The following is a 22,656-nucleotide window of genomic DNA, read 5'->3' as shown; positions in this document are numbered from 1 at the left end:
ACTGGATATTTGAAGGATAAAATTTTTATAAATGGACCTTTTCTTTGCTTTAAACTGCTAATTAGAATGCAAAGGGCTAAGGATGCCATTCTCATGCTTCTGTTATCTTAACTGGCAATAATTTCACCAAGTTTTAAGAATAACATTATTTCTACCCTTTAGCTGGGTGCCCATTAAACTGCAGATAGGTTTTTCTAGTTGGATCCTGTTTGAAGTCCCTGAAGTTACCAAAACCATTGCCTATAAGAGTGGACAGACAGTTGCTGAGGCTGCTGCTGGGTAGGAAGCAGTGGAGAACACAGCTGAGGTGCATACGCTAGAGCAGGACATTTGTGTTATGTACTGTGAAGTACTTCATTTTCCCACACACACTTTTTTCACACACTTCATTTCATGTCTGTGGAACCATGAAATGCAGGGTGGGAGGCAGAGCATTTTCCCTGCCTTCATGTCTTCCAAAGTCTACCTTTGTTCTGCAGTTAATTTGAATTTCACCATTTATACCCAAAAGAAGCATTCTGTCGGGCCACAGTGAATGCTCAGTGAACTGTGCAACTCCACAGTTTTCAGTGAAATCCACGGAAAAATGCGAGTGATATTTGCAAAATCTTTTGACATCTGGTGGCTCTGGGGAGTAAACTGCTCAGTGCTTTCATTGATGCTCCTGTACTGATCATAGAATTGAGTTGGAAGAGATTCTTAAAGGCCATCAGGTTCAACCCCCTTGCGCCGGACAGGGACACCTACAGGTCCATCAGGTGCTCAGAGTCCCATCCAGTCTGATCTTGAGTGTCTGCAGGGATGGGGCATCCACCACCAATCTGGGCAACCTGTGCCAGCACCTCACCACCTTTATTGTAAAAAAAAACCCTTATTTAAATCCAATCTAAATCTCCCCTCTTTTTGCTTGAAACCATTTCCCCTTGTCCTGTCCGAACAGACCCTGCTAAAAAGGGTGTTCCCTTCTTTCTTACAGCCTCTCTGTAGATACTGGAAGGCCGCTATGGGGTCTCCCTGAAGCCTTCTCCAGACTGAACAGTCCCAGGTCTGTTAGAATCAGCCTGATGATGCGTTCGTTTTCTCCTGTGGCTCTGTGCCAGCTCTGTCGTGCTAAAAGAAACACAAAGGGCCATGAAGGCCACCTGGCTCTCCACAAAAGTCGGGTAGGAAAGCGTAAAGATTCTGTTTCCAGGCTTTCTGTGGTTTAGCGCCTTGGTTTTATCCCTCAGATTAGCGACAGAAGAGCAGCAGGCAATGCTCTGGGAAGAACAGCCGGCTGCGCCCGTTCCTCCTCTCGGCGGACCAACTGGTGTCGGGCGCACAGCTCCTGCAGGGTTCGCGGCGCCGCCAGGGCTCCGGCACCGCGGCGGCCGGCACGGGGCAGCGAGCGGCCCGCCGCACTCGGGACCAACCCCACCGCCGTCGGGTGCCAGCGCCGCGCCGCGCCTCGGCTGCGTGGGGCGCCCCGCGGGGCCGTCCGGCTGCGCCCGCCCCGCTGCAATGCCCCGCGCCTCCGGAGCGGGGAGGCAGCGCCGCGCCCCGCCCGTCGCCGCTGCGCGCCGGGGCAGGCGCCGAGCAGGTGGCCGCAGGCAGCGGGCAGCTCCGCGGCATGTGAGCGGCCCGGCCTGCCGCGCTCCCCCAGCCAGGCAGCGAGCGGCCCTCGTCCTGCCCTGCTGCTGCTACCCGTAGCCCGGTCCCCTGCCCGAACTCCAGCAGCGGGGCGCCCGCAGCGGCGGTCCGGCGGCGGCGGCGGCCGAGGGCTGAGCGCCGCGCCCCGCCGGGGGGCGGCCGTGGCGGAGGGCGGAGAGGCGGAGGAGGAGGAGGAGGAGGAGGAGGAGGAAGGCTGCGCGGGGCCGGAGGGACGCGGGAGCCCCCCGGCCGCGCAGGATGAAAGTCACCGTGTGCTTCGGGAGGACGCGGGTGGTCGTGCCCTGCGGGGACGGCAACATGAAAGTTTTCAGCCTCATCCAGCAAGCGGTGACCCGGTACAAGAAGGCGATCGCCAAGGTGAGGGGCGCGGGGAGCGGCGCCCGGGATCAATATGGCGCTTCCCGGAGCGGGGAGGGGAGCGAGGGGAAAGTCCGGGCTGCCCCGCTCAGGGCGGCGGCGGCGACCGCGGGGCCCCGGGCCGGACGGCGGCGGCCCCAACCCCTCGGATCCGTGCTCGGAGCGGCCGCGGGGAGCGCGGGGGGGGGGCGGCGGCGGCCCCTCGGCCGGCCTCTCGGCGGCGGTCCCTCGGCGGCGGGCGGAGAGCGCGGCTCCGGCGCGGCTCCCCGCGGGCGCCTGGCGGGCCTCGGCCCTTTGTTCGCCGGTGCCCGGCGGCGGGGCGGCCGTCCCCGGGAGCGCCGTTGCCGCGAGGCGAGGCGGGAGGCTCGGCCCGGCCCGGCCGGGGAGGGACGCGGGGGCCGGCGGTGCCCCGGGGCGGGCGGCGGGGCCGAGGCGAGAGCCGCTGGAAATCCAGCCTCAGGCTTCCCGGCCCTCCAGGCCCGGCGGGGAGGCGGTGCGGGGGGACCCCGCCGCAGGGACGCCCCCGGGCCGAGCCCCCCGGCCCCGTTCCGGCCCAGGCTCCGGTGGGGCCCCGCGGCGGCCCGGCCGCATCGCGCGGCCTCTGCGCGGCTCCGGCGGTGCGCGGGAGTCCCGGGAGCGGGAGGCGGCCGCGGGGTGCGGGAGCCCCGAGCCTGGCCTGCGGCGGGGCCGAGCTCGAACGCTGCTCGTGCCGGCCTCCCTCAGCCCCATGTTGAAATCACGGCAGTGGGTGTGTGGCGGTTACACGCTCGGTTTCCCTGCCACAGATTTGTTGGGAGCCGCTCTTTTGCGTCTCTCCATTCTTTTTCTTGGACTTTCTTCTTGTTGCTTCAAAGTTCTTAATCAGCCCTTGGCTGGGACAATACCAAAGTCGCTCTCTCGAAGCTGAAGTGCCATCCCTTCCCCTTCCTTCTCCCCGATTCGCTGAAGCACTGCGTTCAGCTTTTCTGAGCCACTCAGACAGTCCTCACTCCTCCAGATCTGGGAGTTTTATGTTGGCAAACGCCGACCTGAAAGCTCTGAAGCTGAAGCTCCGCTAGGAGAGCTCTGCAGGCACAAGCGGTGGGTGTGAAGGACCCCCGGGAGCTGTCTGAGATTGGTGTTCTCAGAGGGAGCTCTGGGTGCCGCACGAAGGGGGGGCACGGGGTTCTCATCACCTCCCTCTGCTTTTGAGGGTTCTGGTTCGGAAGAATAAAAGCAGGAAACACTCGCTACACTTTTGTTTGTCCTCCTGCAGCAATTGCGATTCTGGCTAGGAAAAGAGTGAGGGACTGCCTGAGATGGGGCCGCCAGGTCACTGGTTGCATGCTGCAGGCTCTGTGTGTGCCTATGTTCTATGGGTACAGTGTAGTGGCCCTAAGTATGTCCTGTGGGAGCCCTGGGGGTTTAGTTGGGCCATTTGTGTGAGAAGCAGAATTTGCAGAATTCGTTCTTCAGTGTTACAGTGCTACATTTGTAAATATCAAGTATTGTGATGCCTGAGATTTGCAGATAGTCACAGCCTGGCCCCCCCAGGTCCCTGTCCTGGTATACATGGCACAGTGCTGCAGGTATTAGCAGTTATACAGCGGTTACGCCGTGTGCCACGGGTATGGGCTGGAGTAGCCATAATTACTGAGATTGTTTCTATTATATGGAAATAATGTGGTTGAAAACCTAGCAGCACCGTCCACGGGCTTCTCTGCGGGTGCTTTTTGCAGTCAGTGTCACACTTTGTGTTTAACCTGACCTCAGCAAAGCTTTTCCTCAGTGCTGCTCGGGATGGATCCTAGAGCCTCCCCTGAGCGCATGGATAACATTGTAAATGTATGGTTCCAGGGGCAGGGCTTCGTGGGTTACTGTCTCTTTCCAGCAGTTACATGGTTGCTTTCAGTGCTGGCATAGTGCTAATGTAGTGTTACTGTAGCCAGAGAGCAACCCTCCCCTCTGGACTAAGATGGAGAGGAGACAAAGCGATTCCTTCACTGAGAGGTGAAGGTGTGTGTGTGATGATGGGCCCCACGCTGACAGCGAGATCTGCTGAACCACTTTTGTGCTGCTGTGGAAAATGCCATTGTGATGGAACAGCACTCAGAATAGTTTAATGAAACGTACAGTTTTCATGCTGACTGGAAAGCAGCGTTCCTCATCCTGCCCATGATGCTCAGTGTGGCTGTGCTGATGGGAGAGGGCTGGAGCTGCTGCTGGCCTTGGCCAAGCTTTCTGAACTCTGTTAACTGAGGCCATGTGCTCGGAATGAGGAGAGTACATATGCAGGTAATGGAGATCGTAGTGAGGTTCTCCTCTTTATGAAACATTAAAAAGCACATGGCTGACAACATACTGCTGCAGTCTCTTGTGGATGCTGCTGTCTGTGGTTGGGGTTCATACACCTCAAAGAAGTTCAGCGTGGATTAACACAGCTGTTGGTACTAAATCTTTATGTGCGGAATGACTTCCTAACATGGTGGGCTGCGTGTGGAGTTCTCTGTGTCCAGGAAATCTCTGTGATCCCTTGCCTTTGTTCCAAAGGGAGCTCTGTGTCTGAAATGTGATCCATTTCCCTTCAAGTTTTGTTTGCAGAGAAAGATGAAGTGCATTGAGAGATGTTTGAGAAGTCCACCTGTCCAGGGTTCTTGGAGGTGCTGTGTGACACAGCTTCTGCAGCAAGCATTCCATGCGCTCGGTTTGTTCACGTGGTGGCCAGCATGAGAGGAGCTCAGGGCTTGGTGGGTTCCACATTGGTGCCATTCTGGTCGTGGTTCCTGGGCAGTTCATTTGGTGATTGAATGGTGCTGGAGAGGAGCTATGGGGGTCTTTGGGGAGAGGGGAGGTCAACCAGCCTGAGTTGTGTTAACACTGATGGAAAAAGAAAATGGGTGCTCAGCCAGGGAATGGGCTGTTGGGCATATGGTTTGAAATGTTTTAAACAAGTGATGGCTTATGACCTAATGTGAAAATGTGGAAAATGTCCATTAAAATAGTGTGAAGTTGGATGTATCAATCAACTTTTTATAAAAAAGAATTAAATGTGTATCCTCTAGCTTTGGTTTAATCATACTGCAGTCAGAAGTGTTTCTGATGTTTCTGTTTGATTCTTATATTTATTTATTGGTAACTTTCTACTGTGGTAATTTTTTTGAGATACCAAATTGTTCTACTTTTCATCTTGTCTTTCTTGCAAATGTCAGCAGACAAGCTTAGACAATGGGTAGGTGTTGTGTTTTTTAATCTTTTTTTTTTTTTTTTTCCTGCTTTATCGTGGTGTCTGTGCAATATAAACGAGTGCAGTAAACACCAGTGAGGAATCGGTAGTTTCATACATTTACAGAATTGTTTGACCTCACACTCTGTCTCCACAGGAGCTGTTAGGGCTCTTCATGGCTGTAGATCCTGCTGTCCCATGTGCCATAAGCTTGTTTTGGTGTTGGTAGACTGCACGTAATTCTGATTTTTCTGTGGAAAAATAAGGAAATGAACAGAAGCTCCTCCTGAACCCACAGCATTTTAGGAGAGTCCTTTCCCCTCTCCCTCACTAGAACGTTATGGGAAATTAAATGTTGGAGGGATTGCAATATGGTATGGAATAATGCTTGGATCGTTAATTTTAAACCCACAGAAACTTAATATTTGTTAGAAATAATTCTAATCTGTTCCCTGGTAGCATTTGAAGGCAGCTGCTGATATCAGACCAGGACTCAGAACCCCTCACTGCTGCAAGAAGAGGTAACTGTGTCAGGTGCCAGCCAGAGCCTGAAGCCCTGGCTTGCTCCTAGATGTGAAATCCATTAGCAGAGGAGCATGAGGGGGGAGGTTGTGTTCATAGGGAATGTGTGCTGCACTTTTTTTGTTGTTGTTGTTCTTAATTTGTCTTTTTTTTTTTTTTTTTTTTTTCCCAGTGCTAGCTAGCACAGGAGTGTGTCAGCATGAAAATCCCCTGACTGTGTGTGTGCTTTGTATGGCTGTTAGCATTCTCTGCACAAGATTGGCTGCTGGATTTTGTCACAGGCGCAGCTGTTTCTCTTAGGGTGCTTTTGGGATACTCCTTGCAGTCACAGTGAAGATGCTCATGGACAGTGACAGCATAAGTAGCATAAAGGAGGTTTTATTTTCAATTTGTCTCTGCTGAGATATGTCACAGCCCATTCCCCTTCGGAAAGCTGCTGCAGGATTCTGCAGGTTTGGGAGGTATTGCTGGAAATGCAAGTCTACAGCTGGCGTATGGTGATGAAATTCCCTCATTTGTTGTAGAAAACTTCCTTTTCCCCAGTTCTCTCTTTATAGCTCTGCTTTCCTCTAGCTGTGTCGAGCATGAGAGCTGGGTGGCACGTGAATCTTTCAGCTCTGCAGGTAGTGTTAGTGGGGGCATGTGTAGTGCTACCTTGTTTTGCTTATGTGAGCAATACATATCTTAGCTGGATGGGCTGCAGCATTGTTTTAAGATAGTATTGCATGGTTTGTCAATATTTAGCCATTACTTACTGATGGCAGCAGCACAGTGCACTTTGTGGAAGAGGAGCTTGCAGTCAACTCACTGCTGGGTGCTGAGCTCAGCTGCAGCACTGAGGATGGAACTGTGGAGGTCTGTGAAAGCACTCAGCGTGGTCCGTGAGTGGCTCCAGCCTGCAATTTGGGGTTGAGGAACTGCCAGCCTTCCTTGTCTCAGGCAATAGCCTCGACCAATGGAAACCATCTGACTCCCATAGCTCTTCGCACTTCAGCTGCAGTTATGACAGTTGCAGATGTTTTAGCAGGGCTATAAAAGCACTGTTGGAAGTAGCACTTTCTCAGTTGGATCAGGCTACGACATCTTTTGGTTGTGGCACATTCAGTCTGGCAAAATAAGATGGGGTAAACGGGGGAGAAACATTACTGATATTGGTCAGATAGAATACGGCTCATGTAGCTTTAAAACAATTTCCTGGTTCTTCAAAGGAAAACAAACCTCTTCATCCAAATAGAAACTGAATGGATAAAACATGCAACAATGCCGAACCGATGCTTATGTATATTGAAAATAAAGTGGAATTCTTCGGACATAAATCCAGAGTATGGCACAGATGTTCTCACTCAGAAATGTTTTGTGAGCAGTAAGAAAATAAAAAGTGGAGGAAAAAAAAAGTATTAAAAATTCTGCAAGATACATTAGAGCATCTGTGCTCTATTTTTTTTCTTTTCTTTTTAATATACAGTATATATTTTTCTTGTTTCTTTGAGGTCATTTTACTGTAGTGCTCAGCAAATCTGGTCCTGGAACACAGATGAAAAAATCCAAGAAGCCAAACTGCCTCTGAGGGAAGTTCCATAATGCAGTGATGCTGCTTAAAAATGAGAAGGGAAAAAGAATGCTTGGAGCTGGCAGCACAGATGTCCACACTGATTGTCAGGAAGACCAGTAGTGCTGGTGAAAGGGAGATGAGTCAGATTCTGAATTCAGGAAAAAGTAGTTTTAAATGATCGGTGATCATTAGGGTGTTTTTGTTATTAAGATAATCATATTCATTTTGTTTGTGACCATCTTGAAGTATAACATTGTTTCCAGTTGGTAGCTTTAGTTATTTTCACAAATTGGTTCCAGCTATTTGTTAAATCAGAAGTGCTTTTAATAATTATTTTGTTGCATTTACTCTTAAAAAACACAAAACAAAAAACCTCAATTACTAGGTCTATGAGGGTGATTTATGTTCCACTTGAGTTTCTGATTGTACTGGTGATACGGATCATAGAATCGTAGAATATCCCTAGTTTGAAGGCACCCATAAGGATCATTGAGCCCAACTCCTGGCTCCACAAATCACAGAGTCTAGGGGTTGGAAGGGACCTTCAGAAATCATTGAGTCCAACCCCCCTGCCAAAGCAGGTTCCCTACACCAAGTCGCACAAGTAGGTGTCCAGGTGGGTCTTGAATATCTCCAGAGAAGGAGACCTCCCTGTTCCAGCACTCTGTCACCCTCACCGTAAAGAAGTTCTTGCGCACATTGGTGCGGAACTTCCTATGCTCCAGTTTCTGCCCGTTTCCCCTTGTCCTGTCTCCGCACACTGCTGAAAACAGTCTGGCCTCGCCACTCTGCCCCCACACCTCAGATATTTATGGACTTGGATCAGGTCCCCTCTCAGTCGTCTTTTCTCCAGGCTAAAACAGACCCAGTTCACTTAGCCTTTCTTCATTGAGGAGATGCTCCAGGCCCTTCACCATCTCTGTGGCCCTCCGCTGGACTCTTTCCAAGAGATCCCTGTCTTTTTTGTACTGGGGAGCCCAGAACTGGACACAGTACTCCAGATGAGGCCTTACCAGGGCAGAGTAGAGGGGGAGGATCACCTCCCTCGACCTGCTGGCCATGCTCTTTTTAATGCACCACCCGAAAATCAGATGGTATGTTGGTATGTTTGAGAGCACTGTCCATATGCTTCTTGAACTCAGCAGCTTGGGGCTATGAGTACTTTCCTGTGGAGCCAGTGCCACCCCCAGCCTCTGGTGAAGATCCTTTTCCCGATGCCCAGCCTGACCCTGCCCTGTTGCAGCCCCATGCTGTTCCCTCAACCAGCTGGTAATGCTGTGCTTGATGCTCCCCAGGATACGAATGGCCTCCCTGGCTGCCTAGACATGCTGCTGACATATGTTCATATGTTGATGTGGCCAAAGACCACCAGAGCCAGGGTTGCTTCTTCCCAGGTGCAGAATCTGACACTTGCTCTTGTTAAACTTCATGTCGTTGGTGGATATTCAGCTCTCTAATTTTTCTAGATCTCTCTGCAAGGCCTCTCCACCTTCAATGGGGTCAACAGCTCCTCCCATCACCAAGTCCCAAACAAAACGAGGAATGAATCCTGACTGAAAGCTCTTAGTCTAGGCTCCATTTGCTGTATTTGCATGTGGACCTGCTGGAAATGTGCACAGGAGCGTTCCTTGTACCTGGCTGGAGGCACAGTGCCAGCCCCCTGAGGTTCTCTGTGGTAGAAGAAAATTTCCCAAGCATGCTTAGCTTGGGAAATGTCAATACAGAGAATCTTCCAAATTGAATTCAGTGCTGACCTTGCTGCTCCAAAAAATGCTGTGCAGATAAGGGCTTACCAGGCACTTGCATCAGCAAAAGCACCTGTGTTGGTGAGGAGCAGAGGGCACTGATTTCATTGAATTAAGGCAGAATGGATGCTGTGCTGTGTCTCGGGATTTTCAATGAACGGGGAATTTCATCAAGGCTGAATGTGTTGGAGCACAGGCTGTGTGTTGTGGTGCCAAAAGATGCCAGCCAGCCCCATCTGCAAGGCTTTGTGCTGGGCTGCTTGTCTTGCTTGGCCTCCCATGTCATCAAGTCTGGATCATTGGGATTTCTTGGTAATGGTAGCAGGGCTGGCAGAAGGGAAAGGACTGCAGGGAGAATAGTGGACTTCTGAAGGTGAGGGGAAAAAGACTCGGGGTGGCCCTGGAAGCCAAAGGAAAAACCTCCATGGTTGTGACAAATGGATGCAGCTCCTTGTACCATTTCTTTCACATGAGGGAAATAGGAATTTGCAAGGGGGCAAGATGATAAATTGCATACTGACAAATGAGAAGAGCTGAAGGTAGGAAGAATGTAGTTATCTCTTTGCCCCAGAGGTGAGCACTCAATTTAGGAAGAGGATGAAATATATGTCCTCAATGTGACTCTATGGCTGTCATTCAGAAGGCTTCATTTTAAAAAGAAACCTGGGGAATTTATTACAGGAAGCTGCCCTTTTTGGGTAATAGGTGTCCTGAAAGTAGTGAATCTCTGACTTGGCAGCAAAAGTAGACACTGTTTTGGAAAAGCAACATCCAAATTGTAGCTATGCTTTCCCCATTCCCTCAGCTTAGCTGGCTGCTTATATGGAGATTCTGGACCTTTGCAGTAGAAGTGAGCTGCTGTGTCATTAGTGGTTTTCTTTTCAAGTGCCCACGTTGATAGGAATTTGTTCCGAGTATGCATGCCCTTGCTAACCAGGGAGTTGGAGGGCTATTTGCAATGTGCTGGTATTCCTGTTGAATTACTAATAGGAGAATAAAAGTTATGTGGATACAAAAGGTTTCAAAGGGAGATAGAATGGTTGGGAGTGTCTGCATGCTTTTGTGTGCACCCACTTGGGTGTTCTCATTCGTCTGAAGAAATTTAGCCACGCTTACCAAATGACAAGGAGTTTCAATTTACCCCATCTTTTTTGCATGTGCTTCCAAAGTTCTTGAGTTACTCTGCCTTCCCCTAGGCAAAGGGCACATCACGCTTTTCTTCCCTATTAAATGTCAGAAGCAATGTCCTACCTATGAGAAACTCACAGAGATGCACCCTGTCGTGTGTGGCACGGGGAAGGATGCTTTGTTCTTGTCCTCAGAAACTGTCTGAGCAGAGCAGCAGTTTATAACATACGGAAAAATTACTCATAGGAGTTTTGGAGTGTCTCTGAGGTGACCAGCCTGGAAGTTTTGTTGCTGTAACAGCTGAAATGTTGGTTTAAAAGGCATTTAAATTGTAACTTCAAGCACCTTTAGCTTTAATTAACTGTTAAATTAGGCTTAGCTGGGTCTAAGGAGAAAATGTTGTGCCCTGTAAGTAGCAAAGGGTGTTTAACTCGTGGTTGTAGGAGGCCAGGGAGCTGTCTCACCCTGCACCTCGCAATCACACCAAGAATAACGCTTTGGTAAACTGAAACCAGATGTCAATGTGTGAAGTGTTATTGTAATCAGTGTCTTGCAAATCTCCCCTTTATGAGAATGGATGTTTGAAGTTCATCCTGATGACCCTGTTCTTGTGTCATATCACCACAGATCCGTGCCAAGCTGGGAGCCTGGGTGTCCTGCAGCTGCTGGGGGAATCCAGCATGACCCATCTCCGGCCCTGCTTGCTGGGGTGATACAACTGTGGGCTTTATTCCTTGGCTGCAGGATGGCAGCAGCAGCAGCAAAGCAGAGCTACCTTATATGAAAAGTTAATTTGTGCTAAGTATTCTTTTGATATTTGAATATGCAGCAATTAGCTTGGACCGACTGCTGTTTACCTTTTAGAATTTGGATAAGTCTAAACAAGCTGCTGAAGGGAACTGTGTTGTAAATCTCCTTTTGAAACATTTTTTGACAATCATGTGTTTCAGACTGAGATGAAATTTGCTCTTTGTGGTGTCCTGCTGGCCAGTGACTGCTGGGAGCAATGCTGGGCCTAGGGTAGGGGAAGGGCTTGGGCAGAGCACTGATGCATGGGGTCTTCTGAGGGGCCCTGGGAGTCCCCATTCAGGGCATGCCCTCAAGGTGGGAGCGTAACTGCTTGTGCATGGATGCTGCTCCTCTGGCTTTTAGAACGAGATCCATAGTTCCATGTTTACCGTGGCCAGCTGCTGTGCTGGAGTGCAGTTTGTAGGAAGTGCTCCTCTTTGTTCTGAATTGCTCTGACTTCTGAATTCGGTACTTGCTTGGTCTCATTGTTGAACAAGGTAAATAGAAACATATGTTTTCTTTGTTTAATGTGTCTAACGTTATTAGAATATTTTGGATCTGAAAAATCACAATAGCTGTTTTTGTAATGTGTATGCTGTATGGGTGGCCTGCTTTCTTTCTTAGCCCATGTGTTATGTCTGTGATTGGACAGTGGTAGGGATGAAGCCTGCTCCAGCTCTGGGTGCTTTCATATGGTGCTTCTGCTTCTGTGTGCGTTTTGTTACCTCCTGAAAGACTTTGTTGCCAAAGGTTTCTGAATGCCAAAGGCCCTGTGAATAGGGATCCATTCTAAGATGCAATAAATACACAATTTTTCTTGATCACTTTTGGAGATTAAGGTTGTATGTCATAATGAAATTTAAAAAAAAAAATGTTTTTCATATATGAATTATGATTTAGATGCATCCCATATTTAATCCAGAACTTTTCTGTCACTTGCTTTCCTAAAGTTCTTTTCTGAAGCAGAGTGCAGAGTGTAATAGCTCCCTTGTTTTGTGTTATTTTGCAGTATAAGCTAAATGCTGAGATAGGAAGCAGAGCTCTGAGATCGAGCAGTTTATTATTAACGCCATCTTGCAGCTTTTATTTCACCTGATGCTCTGGTCTGAAAGCAGACTCACAGTAAAGACCACATAGCTTCAGATGTGCCAGCTGTACCTCAATCCAATAAATGGGGGGGTCTCTGCCCTGCACTCCCAACTCATGCCCCTCTCAGCATTTCTGACCAGCAGCAGTCAGCCTCTTGCTGCTCACCTCCTCCTCTGCTACGGATGAAGCTGGGCTGTGGGTGTTCTGGGGATGCGGACCAGGGGCTTGATGAGGGCAGAGTCAAGGTTTCTGAGAAGCTCCCTTCCAATGATGACAGCAGAAACGTGTACTTTTTTCTTTCCCTCCTTCATAATGTTGAAATTTCAGTGTGCAGCAATTTGGTATATGAATTACAGTGTGTGTGGGAGGGAGGACGTGGTGAAGATTGGTACCTAGGGCAGTCAAATGACATGGGTTTACATCTGTCCCATGGAAGCTGAGGGAATTTAGAATCAAAACCTGACCTCGAATGACAGCATTTCTTCTACCTATTTGAACTTCAAAGCTCCCATCACCCTCCCTCTTAAAACCCAATATGAGATGTGAAAGCAAAGCAGGGGAGTCTTTCCCTGACTCCTTATAAACACACCCTGTTGGCTCTGCTGCTTGGGCAGCACTGCTACATATGGAAGGGAGAAACCTTATCAGTATCAGAATGAATGTTCAACTAAAATGTGACGTGAATACATTTTTTGTTTGTTTGTTTTTAAAGCATTGATTTTAATGTACATTATGCTCAGTGTAGGAGAACTCTGTTAATTAAAACTCCAGATCCAGATGTTTTGTTATTTCTTAAGTGACTCGACCGATGATTGTGTTTAGCTGATGTTTCATATCACTTCTCAAGTAATTTTTGTGGCTGTGTTTCATCACAGAACTTGCCCCTTTGGGACTCCTTTGGAACTCAGTTAACAAAATCCACTTGAAGTTCAATTGCTTAAAAGGATGGAGACCTTTTCTTTTTGCTTCTTTACCTACCCCTTCATCCTGGTTGCTACTGTGGGCTTCAGTTTTTTGAGCTTCATCTATGCTCCCTTGTTGAGGAGATGTGCTTGCTTTTACAAGACCAAGGCCAGCTCTGTTACTGCCTGGAGAACTGCTGTGCAGCATCTGCTGTGAGAGCCTCCAGGGTGTTAGAACTTTCCTTTGGTATGGGATGAACTGCTGCAGGTTGCCTTGATTTCTTACTATGAGGTAAGGTCATGCATGTGGGTTGTATGAACTGTTGGTGAGCACCAAATGTTTTTAGTCCTGACTCAGAGTTAAGTCTCATTTGTCTGCAACTCTGAAAGCAGGGTGTCTTTGGCGGAGTTTAGTGCAACTTTACTAATAGGTCATAGGAAACTAACGATAGATAGGTGGGTTTTTTTTGGTCAAAATCATTCCATTTTGGTAAATGTCCATGTATGAAGAAACCTCAGGGATGGAAAGATGTAGAAATGCATGATGGAGGCTATAAACGCTGTGGTTAGGATTTAAGAAAAAAGCACTGCAGTGTCTCAATTCAGAGGAGACAGTTGAATCCTGTGGTGAAGATGTTGTAAATTCCTTGATAGTTTTTCTCCACCAGGCTGCGAGCTGGGAAGGGAGATGGCTCTGTCAGTGCCCTGCTGTGTAGAGCAGGGCTGGGTCCTTTCTATCAACACTGTCCCAGATCCACAGTCGCTGAGAGAGTCATAGGAAGTGGGCACTTCTACAACATCCACATGGGGATTTTTTCTGCATCTTTGCCCTCTCTTAGGATAGTGAGAAGTACTTTGCTGAACTGTTGGTGCGGCAGCAGAACCATGATGCACCTATCAGCTACGACAGTTCACTGTAACCCAGAAGGCTGCAGTCTGGTACTTTGGGTAGTAATGCACTAGTATGTGAGCTTCAGCAGTGTGCTCACCCATGTGTCTATGCAGTGCTGGGCTCTCAGTGTCATCCTGTTTGAAATGGAGTATGCTGTGGTTTCTATGCTGCAGGTACAGCTAACTTGCCTGCTGCCCTGTGTGGCTCTGGCAGTGTTTGGCCATTTGTAACCTGGGGGATGAGGCCCTGCCTCTGTCTGCAACCCAGCAGCAATGGGGAAAATGCATCATGTGCTGCACGTGGCAGTGTGCTTGATGGTAACTGCTGATGTGTTACTGTGCCACTGGGAGCGTCCACTGGTCCTGCATGGCAGGGACAGCCATGGGAGCATGAGCCTGCACGATTCTGAGAGCACTCTGAAAAGAGAATAGGTATCCTTCTTTCCCTCCAATGCTTTCTCCTCTTAATTTGGCAATTTCCTTGTGTGCTTCACCAGCTTCTCCTGTCAAAAAGCAAATCAGTGAGCAAATGTTGTAGCATTTGGCAGGTACGTAATTAACGCACAGAGCAAATGGGGGAAACGAGGCACAGGAGGTTGCTGAGTTTGGGACCACACAGGCAGACCAGCATCGGGCTGGAAATAACACGCTGACGTGCTGATTCCCAGCCGCAGCTCTATCTTTCCCCTCTAGTAAGGATGTGGTACTTAATCCTGCTGCTCTTCTGGAGGTTAGCCTTCCTGTGAAAAGACATGCCAGGCTTTGCCAGGCTGAGAAGCGGGTGTCTTGTGGTAATTGGCTGCTGGAAAGAAAGTATCTTCCTGCTAGGAAAGTGCACTCTGCCTGCTCAGCTGCTTGAATAATTACTGTTTCTTGTGTAATTCATTTCGCAGGTCCCAATTTGTATGAGATCTCTCTCACAGTGTGAGTTACTGTGGTTGAAACTTCTGTACAGTAATCCATGCTGAGTAGTGAGGATATTGACTCCAATATTGCATACTTGTTGAAAAGGTTGTAACTTAGAAAGAAAGCAGAGCAAAGGCTTATGTTTTCCTTTAATAGCTAGCTAGCTAAATGGATTCATGAATAGTGATTTTGATTTTTTTAAATTTTATTTTAAACTTGGTGCCACACAGAAGCCATAAAGAGACATAACAGTGATGTATTGGGCTTAAATACGAGAAGCTTAGATAAGGGAGAATATAGATCTGTGCTTGTGAAACTTTCTGTTTTTTCTTATTAAAGTGCTGTAATTTTCTTTCAGTTTTGAAGTGTTGCAAGTAAGTAGTCGGTAAGCACTGTAATGTTCAGCCAATGCTGGTGAGAAAAGGTGCCAGGTCAAAAGGCAAGGCCTGGGAGCAAGAACTGTCTGCGTGCATGCATGTTCCTTGCAGATTGATGGGGTTAATTGCCACGGTCTTGGCTTTGCTTGTGGACTACTGTGCTACTGATGCTGACTGAAAAGAAGCTCAGTCTAGCACAACTTTTTAATCCCTTCTGCATGCAGTGCAGAAGAAAGCAAGTTTTCTCTTTGTTGATCTAAGTTTTCATGATTATAATGTCATATTAGGATCTTTATATTAAGGAGAAGGAAACATGCAGAGCTGTGTTTGCTGTAGCAAGTATTAAATAATAAAAATTCTAAGCCCTGAAAATTGAGATATTACAGATTATTATGTCACCCTAAAACAGCTTTTAAAATGACTGGTTTGAGTTTAATAACCATCAGATAATTCTTTTGTGTTTTAAAAACATGCCACCGCACAACTGCAGCTCAATATTACGCTGTTGATGAAGACTTCAGGTTCTGCTAGCAGCTGATGTAGCCACGTTATCTCCAGCATTTTGGAAAGATGCAGCTGGAGGACTGTGCAATGAAAACATTTACTGAATAATTTCAGATGAGCCATTGTTCATCTTCTGCCCCATCGCTTTGTTTCTGAGTGACTCCGTGCCTTTGACAAATACACAATTACCTGGCAGGAGGGCATACAATGAAAAGTGATTTCTTGAAACTGGGTAACTTGAGAGATTTCAGTGAATCCTGTTAACAAATATCTCTAATGATTTGCATGCATCATTATGTGTCTCTTTCTTGTTGTAGCACATCCCCATTATTCCAAACATGCTTTTCATTAGAAAGTCCCTGAGAACATATTGTCTGCTTGTACTGAGGTTCAACAACTCCTGAAGCTCGCAGTGCTGCCGTTTTACTTTCTGCTCTCTCCTCAACTTTTTCTGCCTTTGGAAACAGAGCTGTTTCTCACCTGTGTGATGACATTGCTATTATCGGCTTTTTCATCAAAATTAATTGTTTTCCTAGTTTATAGGCTCTTCTTTTTTTCTGATGTTCTTTCTGTTTCTGGCAACTGATTGTTATATGGCAGCGTCCCCTTCCCTTGTAGGCACAATATGCACTCCACAGGCTCTGTTTTAGAGGGTTTCCTGTTTCTCGTGTGTTACTGAGTGCATAGAGACACTATGAAAGGAAATCACAGCATATCAGTTGTGGTCGCTGCTTCATCTGCTGTGTCCTGCCACATTACTTATATGTTTTTAGGCTGTCTTGAACTGTCTTGGGCCTTTTTTTTTTTTTCCTCTCTGTGTTAAAATGAGGCTGTTTGCTAAAGCAGGGCAGTAGTCAAGAAATTCTGTATTGTTCTATTAATCTCACACCCTGCTTACATGAGCTGTTCCTGAAGGCATGCAAGAACAAAACAGAAGGGGTGGCTGTGTTCAAGAGTGATGGCAACAGTGCACGTTCTGTCCAGATGCTGTCATGCACTTACGTGCTGCACTGTCCTCACGTGCATGAACTGGCCATCTGGGGAGGATACAGACAGACAGCTTTTTTACCTGTCAGTAGGACTGTCACGAGGTTTGCTGCAACTGCTACTGAAACAGAATTTGCAACAGAAAGTTGAATTTTAGTGAATGCATCAGAAGTGCTGTGCATAGTGATAAATGACTATGTGGTGGTAGGATTCTGATAGCTTGGATGTCACGTCATTTCTGCTTGTTCTGCTGCCTGCAGTTAACAAGTGGGTAGGTTTCCAAACAGAGACTCTTCTGGTAATGCTTTGAAAGGATGTTTCTGTGCCTATTCTAGCCCAGGATATACTTGGGTTTGTAAAACATTAAATAAACTTAAACTCATGTGTGTGCTTTTTAACAGCTAGTGAAACTTTCATTTAATCACTTTTAATAATGTTAAAAAAATGTACATTCAGCAGTTTGTCCGTAGCAGACAAAGTGCCTTGGGGGAGCTTATAGCCAAACAGACTGGGTATAGATCTCAGTATTAGTTAGAAAAAAAACAAAACACACCAACAGAACATCACGATGAAGAAGAGGAAATAATTCAGTTTAAAACATAAGTAAATAATAGTTTCTCATGTACAATGATGCTCTTTTCATTGAAGTACAAAAGCAGAAAAATTGGGTATGTTCACTGATTTACAGGCTGCTCAAACATGACTACATGAGACAACTGAAGCTCCTCTGAAGAGAAAGCAGTATAATCTGAGGATCAGCAGCTGAAAGACACTCCCTTTTTTAATCTTCTGTTTTCAGCTGGAAAGGGAAATGTTCTTAGTTTTTCTCCTCTCTTTTTCCTCTTTTTAATAGATTGTAGTTGTAGAGCTAACAAGAATAGACTGTTTGCTTTCGCCAAGCACATTTCCGTACAATTGTTCTATTTGCTTCTTTCTTTATCAGTTGAGGGCACACCGTTCAAACTATTCTTTTTACAGCACCTTTCCTTTTTATTACCCTTGCCCAGAGCACAGACTTGTTTGTTAGCATTCAGAAGGATTGTGTGCAGAACATAAATGGGAGCCATCCCAACCATATTGGCCATTGAAATGCCTTATCTGCCTTCCTTGTTTTTAAAGAGCCAATTTGCATTTTTTCTCTGTATCTCATCTGGAAGTGCAAAGCATAAAATGTTTTCAAACATCCTGCAGTTCATGCTGTGTGAATGAATTGAGAAAGCAGTCTGATACGTGTCTGGAATTTGTAATTTACATATAAAATCCGAAAGGTAGAACATCTGAAAAAGAAAATCTCAACTTGGCTTCTGCTGTGTGTAGCATTGAGAGTGCTACAATTATTAAATACAAAACTCTTCCAAGTCATAAGATATGCGGGACCTGTCCCCTACAGGAAAGTGTCTGCTGCTGTGGTGTGACCAGAGCCACATTTAGGTAGGAACTGGATGGAACAGCCCTGAAATCCAGCAGACTTCCTGTCCGGACATGGGGACCTGCCAGCAATGCTATTTGTCAAGTTCTGCATTTAGACTCCTGAAGATGTGCATTAAGCACTGTGTGATCTGCAGTTTCTTCAGGCAACAGCAGCAGCTCCGCAGTTGGATTTGTATCATGTCATGATGTTGCTGTGAAGGGTCCTCTGTGAGGAGGGCTGGCCTCAAGCCTGGGGGCTCAGCTCCTGGCCAGAAGGGCCAGTACTATTGTGGTGCTGGTCAGAAGGGATTACTGGTATGGAAAAGGCATCTGTGGATAGGGGTGTGAAGGAGAGACAGAAGGAAGCATTTTTTCTCAGCGGTCAAGCAGACTGTCTGTGCCTGTAAGCATGCTCTTTGGATGTGATGAGCATCATGGGTGCCACTTGCTTGAATGACTGCACTACCTATGGAAGGAGAGGTGAATTTGCTGTCAGAACTTCCAAGGCCAGAGAGGATCTGATTCTTAATGAGGCTGACTGTGTTCACTGTCCTTCCGCGAGGCCCTGCAGTGTCCCTGTGCTGTGGCAGTTCTGTGAGTGACGGCCCCTCTGAGTGGCCTGGGTTCTCTGGGCTCTGCAGTGGTTTGGCAGGCTTCTGCTGAAACTGACACATTTCTGAATGCCGTGATGAGTGATTTTATTGGGAGTGTGTGCTGTACTTCCAGTCTGAATGCTGAGCTGCAGTTCTCAGCCTTGTCTGGGGCCCTGTGTTGAAGCTGGCTCGGTGGGTCTTTCGGCTTCAGGAGCAGGTTCTGCTTGGGCTACTCGGGTTGCACTGCAGGTCCCCATGAATTAAATTCCATCATGCCTGTGGATACTCATAGGCTCTGTGATGGAATTTGTCCTTCCTACTCTGGATAAATTGTACCAAGTACCATCAGTGTGAAAAAATGAAGAGAGAAAGGGCAAAGGGACAAGAGACTATGTCTGACCTTGCCACAGCTTTTCTACAGGTCAAGTCTCACTCCGCATTTGGGTTTGGGATAATCACAGGATTGAATTTCATTGGATTTCAGTTACAGGAACAGAGTCCATAATTAAGGAATTCAATGAATACTTCTCAGAGTCAGGTTACGTTCATTTTGAGGAGTTACTTAGGAGACTGCTTAATTTTCATTCAAGGTTTTAACTCTTATGGGCTTGTTAAAAAGAGATAATTAAATTAATATCTCCTTCTCACACGTGCATACTAAGACCCTATTGAGGCAGATTTTAGTTACTGTTTTATCTTTTTTTGGTTATTTGATGTCATGGGCATCAGTGACTGTGGTAATGTCACTGAAAAAAGGATTTTTTCTTGTAAATTTTATTTTCTGCAGTTCTGCTAAATTGCTATTCATGCTTATCATTATAGCTCTGAGTGAAGCTTTGATTTCTGCAGTGTCTCTGCCTTTGTGGCTTTGTGTCTACAAGTGTTAAAACTCTTCAAGAGAAACCTCTTCAGCAATGAATGGATTCAATGATTCAGCTCTTTGTAAGGGTAAAAGAAAAAAACAGGAAATCTGAGCACTGTTTTATGGTGTTTGGCAATCTGCTTTCACACAAGAAATGAAGCGTTTTTCTAGTATTCACAAGCACTGGTGTCTCCAGGCTCTTATAAATGTGCAACACTGACTGCTTTAGCAATATACACCTCTTAAGCAAGTGGGAGAGGGACGAGAGCCAGCTGGCCTTGAGTTCAGGGTGAGAGATCTAAGAAATCATAGGTTTCATAATTCCATATGTTCAAGAGTCTATGTGATGGTTACTTTAGCACGTTTACTTATCATATATTTTAGATGTAGGAGCATGGGCACTGAGTTCTGAAGTACTCAGTTGGAGTAGCCTTGCATGATGACAGGTTTCCTTCAGTACTAACAGTGTCACTAGATGCATACATTGTAAATGGTGTTGCCTGGAAGCTTTCTGAGATGCACTAGAGGTTGCCCTGACTCATTTGCTGCACAGAAATGCTGTAGCAATAGTATAATAGATTGAGCTTTGAGAGATTTGATTGTAATCAAGTACTGGCATCTCTTGTTCTTTACAGTTACTTTCTTTACCCTCCAAAAAATAAATTGTCTTTGTTAAAATCTGTCCATTTGTGGCAATAAACATGGCTCTGAAGACTTTAAGGAAAATGTTCTTTTAGATATGGAACATCTTATGTTTTTCTTGTTGGAAACCATCCAGATTCCAACTTGTGTTGCTATTTCACAAAATTAACACTCATCCCCCAAAAGCCAATATGTTTTAATAATCTTCATAATAATAATCATAAAACTCTGTACTATCTTGTGATGTGTTAATACCTTGTTTTTATTTGGTAAAATCAGAACATGCATTAGATGTGAACTCGCACAGTACAAAATGTGAATCATTGCGAAAGAAACCAAACCCTGTGTCATTGCTCTGGGTGAATGTGCTGCTTGCTCATTAAAGGTGTATCTTTGCACTAGGAAGCCAACAATAAATCAAATACCACATCAGCTCACACCATACTCTGGAAATGAGTCAGGCAGCACTGGCTGGAGAAGTGCGTGCACCTGTGGGCTCTGAGCATGACAGGGCTGTGTTGGAGCAGCAGCCATGTGCTGTGAGAGTACCCTGAGCTAAAACCACTCATTCTGAGGTGGAAGTGTGTACAAAGGTGTTCAGGAGAAGGAAGGACAATAGCATTGCCTCTTGAGAGAAGAGAGGTGTTGAATATTGTGGTGCAAGGTCTCATATGTGTCAGTATTGAACCATATAGAGTTTGCTCCTACAAGGTATACAGTATGTATAAGTTGTCATCGCCAGCATCTTTAGTCTTGTTTTGTATTCCAAGTGCTGATTTCAAGTAGTAATTAATACCCAGTTTAAGAGAGTATCTGTGTGATTGTCAGTTCCTCTTGGACAGCTTCAGGTACTTTGTAGCACTTTCTTACTTTCAACGCTGTTACTATCCAGTGCACAAAGCTCTCCTTGACATCATTGTCATCCCACTGACATTGAGAACTGATATCTTCATGCTGAGATAATGTTATCCTCGCCTCCATCACACCAGTCAACTTTGACAGGAACAAGCATAAGTACAAATCTAGTTGTTTGGTGTCTACAGGTGATCTGGGTACCACAGGCTCCCTTCAGAGTCGATGTATAGAAACACATGGTTGTAAGGTGTGATTCACCTTATCCTAAGCAGCCATATATAATAGCTGATTTTTACAATCTGGGAGCTGGCTGCAGCTGCACAGCCTTCCTTCAGCATGCACATACATGCTGTCAGGTGTCTGGGTCTACTTCAGTGGATCCTATCCATTGCATCCTCTTGTAACAGGTCTCTGTTTACACTGTTATGTGATCTAGTAAGCACATGCATGGAAAAAAAAGTAAGATAAAAAAAAAAAAAACAACCCAACCCCTCCAATAACTTCTGCTGATGATCTCTGTGTGGCCATTTACTTTTTTTTTTTTTTTTTTTTTTTACTTTGAACGAAATGCTTATATCGTGTGTGTTGCTGCAAGAGCTGGGTAGTGTCTGTACAAGATGGTACTGCTTAACTCAGTGCAGAAGACAGAGCTCTGTGCTCTGGGGAGTACTCAGTTCCATGGAGCTGAATGCTGTTGAGAAATGCTGCTTTGTCCTTTCTTGCAAGAAGGGATGGGGACTCCTCTGCTCCTCCCCACAGTGGTATTTACTCCAGTTTTTAGTATGAGGGACAGATAATTTCAAGGCTGCCTCCTTTTTTTTTTTTTTTTTTTTTTGTTAAGGCCCTGCACTAAAATCAATGTTTTGAAAAATTGTGTACACACACATATATAAACGATGTGTTTTTTTTCACCTGTAAAAGCTCAAATAAACTCTTCAAACCCAAGAGGTTATGGCATAAACTTAAAAAGGAGCATAAGAACGTGTTCATATTTAGCATCTAATTTTTTTCATTTCTTCACTGCTTTTAAGTTGCGTAAACAGTAACACTGAACTTTGTTGTGTAGGGTTGTGGAAATGATTTTAAATCATGTGTTTCAATAAAATACACTTTCCTGATGTGTGTTTCAAGTAATCTGCATGGCTGTTCTTTCCACTGCTTTGAAACCAGGTAGCTAAATGACAATGGGATGGAGGTGATTCGTTTTACATATGCCTTACTGTTACATGTGAAATGCAATGAATAAATACTGAGAGCCCTGGAAAAAAGTATGAGAGAAGCACCAGAGTTGTATAACCACCTCTGTGTAGTGAAAATGGTGTCAATCAGATACATAGGCATGTTGCAGCAGATCTGGAAGCAGCTTGAAAAGAAATCGTGGCAATTGTTCCTTCTAACGTAAACATTTTGTAACTCTAATTAAAAGGTACAAGAAGAGAAGAGTTGTGCTTGCAAGTAGGGAGTTGTTCCACGGTGTGTTGGGGGAAACAAACGGAATTGTTTTGCAATTTATATAATGCAGTTTCAAAAATAAAGCTGTTCTTAGTGGAATACCCTCATGGTGCAGTCAGTGTCAGTTAGTCCCAACCTGCAGACTACATGTTACACACAGATGCAGGTCTGTAATGTTGCAGGCTGTTACTTGCAGTGTAAAATGGAAACTAATGGCTTGGCAGTATTGGTAAATTTGGTA

The 22,656-nt window shown here is 46.1% G+C and overlaps 1 protein-coding gene across 12 annotated transcripts in view; it reads left to right on the top strand.

Annotated features, from left to right (window-relative positions):
• The first annotated feature begins 1,820 nt into the window (after window positions 1-1,820).
• The window catches only part of PARD3 (par-3 family cell polarity regulator), a 429,965-nt gene continuing 409,129 nt past the window's right edge, over window positions 1,821-22,656 (top strand). For 10 of the 12 annotated variants that reach the window (XM_090143087.1, XM_031616028.2, XM_031616026.2 and 7 more), the window contains exon 1: window positions 1,822-2,007. In XM_090143087.1, the coding sequence (XP_089999213.1) occupies window positions 1,888-2,007 (120 nt within the window). In that variant the 5' untranslated portion in view covers window positions 1,822-1,887. Of the gene's footprint in view, window positions 2,008-22,656 lie in introns of all 12 variants that reach the window. The other 2 variants (XM_090143090.1, XM_031616031.2) reach the window with 1 other exon arrangement.

Source organism: Phasianus colchicus, chromosome 6 (genome assembly GCF_987193195.1).
Source record: "Phasianus colchicus chromosome 6, bPhaCol1.hap1.1, whole genome shotgun sequence".
Taxonomy (NCBI): domain Eukaryota; kingdom Metazoa; phylum Chordata; class Aves; order Galliformes; family Phasianidae; genus Phasianus; species Phasianus colchicus.
Note: the sequence above shows the minus strand (reverse complement) of the source record. Positions and strands in the feature narration are given on the sequence as shown.